General features: G+C 38.8%; 1 protein-coding gene across 6 annotated transcripts in view; it reads left to right on the top strand.

The window, feature by feature from the left end:
• The window catches only part of mark3b (MAP/microtubule affinity-regulating kinase 3b), a 46,865-nt gene extending 37,498 nt beyond the window's left edge, over nt 1–9,367 (top strand). For 2 of the 6 annotated variants that reach the window (XM_027149038.2, XM_047801532.1), the window contains exons 15-18: nt 1,802–2,068; nt 4,583–4,609; nt 6,910–6,954; nt 8,875–9,367. In XM_027149038.2, coding sequence (XP_027004839.1) covers nt 1,802–2,068; nt 4,583–4,609; nt 6,910–6,954; nt 8,875–9,220 — 685 coding nt within the window. In that variant the 3' untranslated portion in view covers nt 9,221–9,367. Of the gene's footprint in view, nt 1–1,801; nt 2,069–4,582; nt 4,610–5,078; nt 6,825–6,909; nt 6,955–8,874 lie in introns of those variants that run through there. The other 4 variants (XM_027149039.2, XM_027149040.2, XM_047801533.1 and 1 more) reach the window with 4 other exon arrangements.
• Nucleotides 9,368–11,662: the final 2,295 nt, after the last annotated feature.

Raw genomic sequence — 11,662 nt, 5'->3', positions numbered from 1 at the left:
CTTAACAACTCTCTTTGTTTGGGTTGTATAACTGTCTCCGTTCCTCCTGCACTGGGAGTGCATTAATAGAAGGAAATAGAATCAGCGTGAAGAGCATGGTTTTCAAAGGGGCTGCTAGAACATCAATAACATGTATAAGCCATATATCATGCAGTCTTAGTTTTCTAGAAGTAAATGATGTTTTCTTACTCGCAGTCTCTAAAAAGCTCAATGCTGCTAAATAAATACATTGTATTGTCAGTGTGTAGAAAAAAACAGTCATCATATGCGTGTCATCATAGATGAAAAGTGTAAGTCACTCTGGATAAGGACGTCTGCTAAATGCTCTAAATGTAAATGTGTAAATTTATTTCATCAGCACCAGAGTCAACAGGATCTCATACGGCTTAAACTTTACTGAGAAAATTTTAAAATTGACATTTTTTTAAAAATGTTATAGATTTGATTACACTGTATTGGTGCTAGCTGTACAGTATCTGACAAAATGTGCTGCTTTTACATCACTAGTAACTGCACTGGACAGAAATGCGCTTCTTCCACAACAAAGGAAGAATGCAAAAAGTGTGCTTTACAGTCTCTCTCTCTCGCGCTCTCTCTCTCTCTCTCTCTCTCTCTCTGCATTCTTCTTGCTCTGTTATCCAGCATTGTTACTGTTTTATTTAAAGCACATTGTTTTCTGCTGATTGCTTGGCCAGCCTGAGTGAAATGTCAGCGTGTGCCACCACAAGTCCATCTTCATATGCTGCTGCTCTCACTGCTTCTTCTGCCTCGGTCCGTCTGAGGCACCACAAAGCCACACCAGTTTCAGTTTCAGGCCACACCTACCGCTCTACACTGCCCCCTAGTGATGGCCTCGCTGAACTCTTCAGGCCCAAGTAAAGACGAGCTGAATGTCTGACTCACTAACTGCACCGTGAACCTACCCTCACTCTAATGCCCCCTGCCCTCTCTACTTACAGCATCTATAACCCCTTTTGACTACCTGCCACTTATCCCTGTCAGGACCCTCTCCCGATCCTCCACCTGTTCAGTCAAGGCGTGTCTGATACAATCCTTCACTCTTCTGTGTGCTGAAACTGCCCATGCTAACTTCCCATGTGTATCCCACTACATCCCATCCCACTACATAGTGGAACTATGTTCATATTTTATACACAAGTCTAATATTGTTTGTTTAAATAGCCATCTAAATAAAGCTATGTTTAACATGATGTTCGCAGATAAATATTCCACACTCCTGATCCATGTAAGATCAGTGTGTGTGAGAGAGTGTGATTGTATGGTAAAGAGGTCAAGGATAGACCTCAGTGGTTGTAGCTAATAAACTGATGAAGTGACAGACATGAGTACAAATTGAAGTTGAAGTGTCCCAGATGATGTTTCCTCCAATTTCCATGCTTAACGTGGCAGGGAAATGAACTAGATGAGCGCATCATTAACTCTGGCTCATGCCTTATCGGTTTTATTGAATTCTGAATCTCTTCACTATTTACAGCAGTTTTAATCTACAATCTGTTTGTTTTTTTGACAGTTGAGCATTTATGAAAGTATTCTGTAATGTGTGATGAGGCAGGAACAAAAACAAATACATTGCACTTTTTTTATTTGATGTTAATTACTAGAGGATGTCAGTATCAGATCAGCGTGTAATGAGTATCAAATGTGGAGCTTTAACATTGGTACTGTATTGAAACTGGGGGAAAAAACAATAAGACGAGTATATTCTTGCCTAGATTTGCTTCTATTTTACATTTATAATCTTCGAGAAAAATTTCCCTCACCACACCTTTCTGCTCCTCAGCACAACCACGGCCTCTTCACAGCGAAACCCTGGGGCTTCCACTCACAGCGTCAGTAGCGCCACACCACCAGACCGCCTGCGTTTCCCACGAGGCTCGGCGAGTCGTAGCACCTTCCACGGCGGCCAGCTGCGAGATCGGCGCACGGCAACGTACAACGGACCCCCTGCCTCACCCACCCTCTCCCACGATGCGACACCGCTCTCACAGTCCCGCAGCCGTGGCTCCACCAACCTCTTCACCAAACTTACCTCCAAGCTCACACGCAGGTAAGCACATCACAACACATCAAACATGACATTTACAGTATATGAGACTTCTGTTTGTTTTTGTTGTGTTGCTGTTTTATTTAAATTCTTTTCAAAGCGTTCTATTTTTTCCAAACCATCAGTGAAATTACAGGTAACTTTTATCATCGTGTAGATGGTGGTTTTTGTAAAATTTCTGAAAGTGAAAGTCACCAGGCAAAAATTCTGGTGATCTCACTAAACCTACCAATGTAGTTTCCTGTCCTCCTCCCATCTTTTAATGCTTCCTCTGTGCAAGCTCATGCAAAACAAAAGCACATAGTATCAGCGTGCATACAGACAAACTTCCTGTTTAATCATATTTTCCAGACAATAAAATGTTTTTTTTTTTTTGTTTGTTTGATTGAGCGGGAGATATAACTTTAATGTGAATCCACATGCATGTCGTTATTCTTACTTCAGACTATTTTTTACAATAAGCATGCTGTACTCCAGCAGATCTCCTGTTTGTTAGTGTTATTTCTGGTTGATCACCCAAGTGAAATCACATGCTTCAGTAAGTATCATATTTGGGAATAATAACACAAAATAAAACAGTTGTTTTGATGAGCAGAAATAACCAAACCAAACTAGATAACCTGAAGCCTGAACTCACAACATACTGGAGACCTTCAGCTTTGAGATCGTGGCATGATAAGGAATACAAACTGAGCTCTGTGTTGAGCACTTTCCTCAGAATCCTAGGTTAAATGTTAGATTTTAATGAAGGAATAAAAGGAACAAAGACCACGTTCTGACCTTGTGTCTCTCTGGTTAAGCTGTTAACTGTCAGTCAGAGTGGTGTAACAGGATACTGTACAGTGATCTTGTAAAGCTTTGAACATGGAGTAAAAGCTGTTTATGTAGTGAATTACAAGCATTCCGAATTAATTACCGCAATAGAATCACTGTTTATTACATTTTCTAGGCCTGACCAAGTGATCAAGCCAATGTGAAACTAAAATCATGGGGGGGAACCTGCTGGGTGTATTTGCTTTATTCTAAATTGCGTGGGGAGCGCAGAAGTCTAACAAGGCATATTACTGCCTGAAATTTTAACTCTGTCTCCTCGAATATGGCCTCACATTCAGACAGCATTCGGAGGTGGCTAAAAGTTTTTTGTTTGTTTTTTCATGGGAAATTACTGGAACAAGCAGGTTTTGTTTGCATGCTATGATTTGTTTAGAATTTTTGCAGTAAACTGATTGGAAAGTGGAGCGAAATAAGCTTCAGAGGTTAATTTAAGCGAGTGTGCAGTGAGGATTTAACACAGAAATTTCCCACATCTTTGTTAGACCTCAAATGCAGGTCTAAAAGTAAAGCTCTATGCTGAAGTTGGGGAGAGATGCATACTTTTTGCATCTCAGTTATACATGATTCTAAACTTAAAATATTATTATTGCTCCTACATCAAGTTGAAATATTGGCTTACTGTATGTCCTTGATTTAGTGTCTCGTGGCTTCATTCAGTTAAGTGCACAAGTAACTTTTGGAGCAGAATCGATTTCAAAAATGGCATGCAAATGAATATGATGTGCTGTATCAAGAGATATTTTATACTCTGCTCAATAATGATGCTTGCAATACTTTATTTACAATAATTACAGTACAATTATCAATGTAACGTTTCATATATACGCTACGTCTATGTATTCAGCAACATATTGGCAATATACCAGAGTTCTTTTTTTTTTTTCTTCCTTGTTTTTAATTTAGATTTATATATTTTAATGGTTTGGTTGCCACAGACATTCACCACAAATCTGAAAAGTTAATGTATATTTTTAATCTTAACTATGTTTTCATAATCAGGGGACACTGATGAAATCAAGCAAAACACCCAATTCAAACCAAAGCATGTGGCTCTTCTGCTATAAGACATAATTACCTTGTGGTTTAACATGTAGAGAGAAAATAAAAACGCTAACTGTTCCTATAATATCTGTTGTGTTACGTAAAGGCATGACACCAGCTGAATCGGTGGCCAACGAGTTTTGAGGTCAGGGACACAAATACAGTGCGCTACATAGAAACATTGTCAAAAAAGAATAATACTAAAGAATCAAATTCAACCCTATTATAATATTCGCACATAAACTAGCTGTCCATACCTTAACTTTATTAACTACCACTTTTTACCTGGTCAGTTAGGTTTTTATTACAGCAGAACAAAAGCAGAACTAGACTCAGTAACAGGACCTGAATCTAAAGGCTGTTCTAAAGGCTGTGAAGGTTTCTGAGAATTAAAGGCTACTCTAATCATTGTTAGGAGAACACATTATTATATTCTGGAAAATAGCAGCACTCTTGACCTATGCTATGCTCATTTTTTCCTCTTCATGTTTTCTCCATTAGAAATTCCCATGTACGTATTTTCTGTGTCCTTGTAGTTTCCTTAAAATGACTTATTTTGCGTGTTTGTTTCTTGCCTTGTGTTTGCCCTTCAGATTGTAGATTGTAATTGATGCCTCTTTACATTGTGTGTTTGTTTTATAGAAACATGTCATTCAGGTTTACCAAAAGGTAGGATCCTCAGTTCGGTGTGAGTGTGGCCATGAGTTAACATTAACACAGTGTGGCAAAGTGCTGAATTAATTGCCTGATACTCACTCCTTGATCCATGTGCCTTAATCGGAGTGCGATTGAGCATGTCTGAGATCACTGCTGTCCTGATGGAAAGAAACCGACTCACCAGAATCTCTACTAATAACATGTGCATGCCTCTCTACAGGATGGAAATGTGCACAACACTTTTTTGTATTTGTTTTTATTTTAATATTTTATTAATGTCAAACGTTCTTTTACAGTGGGGATTTATTTCCCTGTCACTGATTTCACAGTACAGTTTCACAGTTTTTGACTGTTTTACGTTTTGATTTAAAATTGTAATTATTACCTGCCCTTTTTTTTTTTAAGTACACTTGGGTTGTTTTCGTTTTTTAATCATCCCCTCACTTTACTTGCAAGATAAACTCCTGGTTCTGTAATTCAGGCCACCGTACTGGGCGCTAAATTTGGCAGCTGACAGATGTGGTGAATGAGAGTAATTTGTTGCAAGATGTCTGGAGTTCAGGTACCGAGAACTTTTTTTTTTCCCCCTTTTCTTTCTCGATCCTCCCTCTTGTTTTTGGCCCTACTCCGATGCTCCAGTATTCTGTCCTAGTTGTAGATCTTACTGCTCTAGATCTTCTGACCCACCCCTGTCAGTCTTCCCATGATCTATCCCGGCAAAATCTCCCTAAATATGACCATGCTGTGAAAGAGCTCAGACTCCACACATAGCTAACATGTTTCTCACTGAGCTGTAAACTCCCACAAGGGACATGAGTCTGCTTTTTACATGTAGTGAAAAAGTAGTGAATCCCAATTGTCTTTTTTCCTCTTAATCAAACACTCTACTTGTATGTCTCATGGCTTTATTATCCACCTGCTGTTGTATGATTAGAAAAGATCGGCCCAGCACAATCCCACAATTTTCACTGTAACAGTAGATGATGACCGTCCACAGACTCAGCAGTAAACAAGCACAGGGACTGTGTGTAAAGTTAAAGTAAAGGAGGTCTTTAAGTGGACAGATAGGAATGTGTAGAGAGGAGTTAATGTAGTTGGTGGGTGAGCAAGAGAGGGAGACTCGGAGAGAGTGAGAGAGAGAAATGGAGAGAGAGAGAGATGTATACAATTGAAATGGCTGAATGACAAACAGCACAATACAAGCAGTGATGGTATGAATTGGGCATGTAAACCTTAAATCAGACCCTTAAAATAGTCCAAGTAAGATAACTAGTGAAACCCAGAACTGTCAGCTTAGCACTGCTTCTTCAGTAAACCTTGTGTGTTATATTGCTGTATTTGAGTGTAGCTGTCTAGTTTTCAAATCAAAACAGGCAAAAACACATGATTCTGATTGGTTTCTCATCATAGTCACAGCCAACAAAATGTGTGGAGGGATGCATGCTTCACTGACTTTGTTTAACCTTTATGCACATCTTTATAAATGCGCTAAAATGTGTGATATTGAATAAAAGACATTGTGATGTTTGCATCACACAGTAGGTACAGGGTTAAAAAATACCTGGAATAATTGTCAATAACTGATACAAAGCATTAGACAGCAACTTGAGGCAGTTAAAGAAAGTTCATTTAAGGATCGACACTGTAATCACAAGCAAGTGAGCATCTTATGCCTTTTTCTGCCTTTTCTTTCCTCCAATCACTTTAACAGCCAAATCAGAATCATTCACTATGAAGCAGCTTGTTATTGTAGGAGCACTTGATCATTCAGTTTCTTGTGCTGAGCTGTAATTCCAGCCCACTACATCTCATGAACTCTGTGCTACCCTCCAAATTACACTCTGTGTAAATGCACAAGGGAGTGTAAACACTCGTTATGTTGAGCTGCTCTTTTATAAAGAGGAAGTTTTTCTCTGTAGTCCAGAGCAAGGGGATAAATTAAAACCCCTCTTCCTGTTTCTTGCTCTGCGTATCATGTTTGACTGTATCATACCAGAAGGAGGGAACAACTGACACCATGTTTGACTCCTTTAGGTCAGGAAATTCATTCCTGCAGCTGAAGAATCCTCACCCCCTTGTTTGACCATATTCTGTGTTTGAGTGCATGAGCAATATCCTTGCCTTAATTCATAGGAAATTGAATATGAGGACTATGAAGTCTTTCGCTATGATCATGCGATCTCCTTTTTTGTGCTAGCTTTATTAAAATGTGTGTTATTACCCTCTATGTGATGTGACTTATTATTTCCCCCCTTTTATTTTCATTTGTCTTCACCTTTGACCTCTTTTCTTCTTATGTTTTGGTTATAAAGAGTACCAGCAGAGTTTGAGAGGAATGGCAGACACGAGGGCTCAAGGTGAGACAGGACGCCCAGTTTGGCGTCATGCAGTGTGTCCCCTATCCTCTCACTGTGCTTCCTGTCTACAGCCTCTACAGAGCTGGAACTCTCCTCAAGGGGATGGGTCTGTTTCCGGATCCTCGCTTTCACACTGATAAAACACTTTATGGTGGTATATACATTGGCAGTTAACAGAGTTATCTGACGCGGATAACCAGACAGTTCAAGTCAAGTCAAGAAGCTTTTATTGTCATTTCAACCATATATAGATGACTCAGTACACAGTGAAATGAGACAACGTTTCTCCAGGACCACGGTGCTACAAAAACGACATAAATCTACATAAAACAAGGCAATGAACAATATAGAGCTGAGGACTTAAGTCCTAACCACATAAAGTGCAACATGTGCAACAGTGTGAGACAAGGACAATGCAAACAGACAATACAAGACAAATACACAAAGTACACAGAATAGCGCTGAGCAGTGTTCATACTCTAGTGCATACTGTATTCTAAAGTACATTTTGCAGCAATTGTAAACATATACAAGCTTATGTAGTAGCAGCAGTTATAAGAGCTATTGAAATGTAGTGTGCAAAAAGAGCAATGTAGGGCAATGTATTTACTTTTTAATACTTATATTAAAAATATTATACTTATTTGTCCTTAGTGCTCCATGTGAATTGATATGAAATTGAAATGAACCCATATTCGTGTGTGTGTGTGTGTGTGTGTGTGCGCTTCTGTGTAAACATTAGATAGTAGGATTTAAAAAAAAAATCTACTTCAGAATAAGATCTACAGAAAAAAAGTTGTGTGTGCACGCGCATAAATGCAGCTTTCTCGGTCTGTCCAAATTAGTCATTTCTGACACTCTCGTACATGTGGCTGTAATTGTTGTTAGATTACTGAGGCAAGGTGTGGTGTGTTGTGAATTGGACAGTCAGTATGTGACCTTTACACTGTGCATCTGGTGTAAATTCTGCCTAACATTACTGTGTTGAAGGTTTTTTGTATTTTTTATTTTTTTTTTTGTATATTCGGCAGCAGGGCATATGTTACTGCTGGGCCTCAAGCCTTAATACTTAATATCCTCTTTTTTGTTTGTTGGTTTATTTGAATTTATATTTACTTCAGAACATGGAGATATTAAAGACCTTGTTTTAAAAGCATTTTTTCTGCTGTGCTGCCATCTATTGGAAAAAACATCATAGTACACCTTTAATTGAAACTGGATAATTATTCATCTCTTGTATAATTAGGTACAACTGTCTTCTCTCTCCAGCTGCATAATGTGTTTTTTTTCTAGGTTTATCTTTAAACAATCCACCATCAGAAACATTCCACTGTAGGAGCACTACTATGCAGATAACCTATGTGTTACTGCTGTGCTGAGAATTGTTCAACTCAATCACTTCTGGTCAGCGGAGGTCATCTAATTGTACCTCATATGTTGTCAATGGAAGTTTTTATTATTATTATTATTATTATTATTATTATTAGCATCATTTCTGGTGTATATATAGTGTTTTTTTTTTTTTGCTATAAGGCCTTACAGTTGATCTGCAGTGCTGGGTGTTTTGCATTAGAACCTTTAAGAGAACCTCTAGCTTGAGTGACTCTAATATCTACTCGTCTGGGCAGTGGATATTATTTCTGTGTCTGTAGTGAACTGTTTGTTCGCCTATGTTTTTCCCCTAAGCACTTCTCATATATTTGCATGCAGAACCTGGTGTTTGTGTTTGCTGCACGCTGTGCTTCCATGCATGCATTTCTACACAGGATAATATACATGATCTAGCACCTGTATCACTTCTCCTGCTCTGTTAATCAACGATTGATTACCTCTTATTATCTCTAAGTTTTCATAACAAATAACACTGACCTCAAGACCACTGTTAGCCATAACTGTAACCGCTGTCCATTTTTTTGGCAGTCGGAACGTGTCTGGGGATCAGAAGGAGGACCAGAAAGACACCAAACCACGTTCCCTGCGTTTCACCTGGAGCATGAAGACCACGTCGGCCATGGAGCCCAGCGACATGATGCGCGAGATCCGCAAAGTGCTCGATGCTAACAACTGTGACTACGAGCAACGCGAATGCTTCCTGTTGCTCTGTGTCCATGGCGACGGCCATGCCGAGAGCCTCGTTCAGTGGGAGATGGAAGTGTGCAAATTGCCACGTCTGTCTCTCAATGGTGTGCGCTTCAAACGGATATCGGGAACGTCCATAGCATTCAAGAACATAGCTTCAAAAATTGCCAATGAGCTAAAGCTGTAAAAATTAAAAAATAATAATAATAATCAAAATGTGAAAATGTGACAAAGACTAAGGCATACAAAAATATATATTTTTTTCTGTTTAAAGAAGTAGCAGATTCAAGGATTGATGCTTAAAGAAATGTGTAATAAAATGTATAGAATCATGCCTTAGGTGGTATTATTATTATTATTATTATTATTATTATTATTATTATTATTATTATTATTATTGTGACTGATGGTCTAAAAACTGTATGGAAAAGAAATGATGATTGGTGGGTTTCTGTTTTATTTATGCACTACTGCGTATAGGTGCCCAATAAGCCTATAGTTAACCCTTCATTTAAAACTGAGGGATGACTGAGTCACAGTATTTCTCTTTCTCTCAGTACCGTACCTGCCCACAACTCCTTTGGTCTCTTTTTTGATACTAAGCAAAAATGGCCATGATGATGTGTGTTGTGTTGTTAGGTAGGGAATAATAATATACAATGCACCCCCCAACCCCACCTCCCAGAGCTTCTGACAGCAGTACAGTCACATTACTCCCTTCTCGTATATCCAGACATGAACTGACTTTGACCTGTTGGACTGAACTGTTCTATATGCCTAATGATGGACATGATTTGCTTATTTATAGACTGTGGTGCCATGAATCTGCTGACAGACGCAGCTCGGTGAGGTCACAGGAGAGTTCAGCCACAGCACCTTAGCGAAACCTCATGGTTGTAATGCATTGTGAGACTAACAATTTTCAGAGAATTAAAAGACTTATTCAGAGCAGGAAGATTTTCCTTCCTGGTCTGTTGGTATATTTAGTTTATTACCATACGAAGTGTCCTGTTTTTCCTTTTGTTACATATATTGGAAGTTGTTGAATTGAAATGTTGTTTGTATTCTGATGAGGTGAAAATGGCCTATGGAGGAGTCAAGCTCCTGAGTCACGATGTCTCTTTTTCAGGCCTCAGTATTCACTCCCATACGTTAAAAAAAAAACCATGGCACTGTTTTTATTTTTTTGGAATGTAAATAATGTACCTTAGTTTTGCAACAGCTACATATTGATACTTTTCCTTTTCTAAATCTGGTTGTGAGTTGGAAATTATGGAAATTAATGTACTCATCACACGGTAAGGTTAATCAGTGTCTTCATTAAAACACACCTAAAACTAAAATCCAATGTCTCTTTCTTTACACCAGTGGTGAAACCTGATGGAGGTGTTGGACTTACAAGGCTTTGTGTGTTTTATCGTGGTTTGCAACCGGCTCTTGGAGGATTGTTGTTATACAGTATAAAGAGTATTAAAGCAGGTCAAATGCGAAAACATGTTACATTTTGTCAACTTGACAAAGAGTTTGGTCATTTAAAGTTGACCAGAAAGCTGTGTACTGTGTGCAGTTTGTATGTTCATCATGTACTCCCTGTCCCCTTTATTAGGAACACCTACATGTGGCAGCAATGAAAATTAAAGGACTCCACAGATACAGAACAAGAGCTTCAGTTACTATTCATCAGACATCAGAAAAAAGAAAAAAATTGATCTCTGTGACTAACGGTGGCATGGGGGTTAGAATCGGATTTTTTAAAATATATTTTTACACACAGTAGGGATAACGGTGTGAGAAACAAAAACCATTGAGTGAGCGACAGTTCTGTGGTTGGAAACACCTTGTTAATGTTAGAGGTCTGAGGAGGAAAACCAAGCTGCAAGACCGAATGTAGTAACACAAATGTTCACTCTACATTCGGGGTGATCAGAAACACATCTCAGCACTCATATACCATTGAAACGTGAGGTGAATGAGCTCATCGAAAGCAGAAACCCACACTGGTTTAGACTAAGAACTAGAATCTGAGGTTATAGTGTATAGAGTATAGGTTACAGCATGTTCCTAATAACATAGGCAGTGAGTGTATGGCTCCTCACACCTCGCCAAAACGTGTGTGTGTGCATCTGGGCAACCTGGTGCAAACAGTGCAAGACAAGACAAAAGCAATTAGTTACTGAAGATCTATACCTGTAATAAATAAACATTTATAACAAACACGTATAACTGTTGTTCATGAGATCTGAATTATTTCTAATTCTTAATAATACATGTGTTAAGGATCACGTTCGTGACTTTAAATTCCACGTTGAGGTATTTGAACAGGGAATGTAGAATTTGCACTTCTGTGTTATAACCACTAGATGTCAATCTTCAGTCAAGTCTTACGTTAAATCATCTGCTGTGTTTTGTCTGCTGGTGTCTGGTGTCTTTTCTTTTGTCTGCTGTTGTCTGGTGTCTTTTTTTTGTCTGGTGTCTTGTGTCTTCTGTCTTGTCTGCTGGTGTCTGCTGTTGTCTGGTGCCTTGTGTTTTGTCTGCTGATGTCTTGTGTTTTGTCTGCTGTTTTCTGGTGTCTTGTGTTTTGTCGTCTGGTGTCTTGTGTTTTGTCTGCTGTTGTCTGGTGTCTTGTGTT

This window comes from Tachysurus fulvidraco, chromosome 16 (assembly GCF_022655615.1).
Source record: "Tachysurus fulvidraco isolate hzauxx_2018 chromosome 16, HZAU_PFXX_2.0, whole genome shotgun sequence".
NCBI lineage: Eukaryota > Metazoa > Chordata > Actinopteri > Siluriformes > Bagridae > Tachysurus > Tachysurus fulvidraco.
The sequence above is the reverse complement of the archived record's forward strand: the minus strand, read 5'-3'. Positions and strand labels throughout refer to the sequence as shown.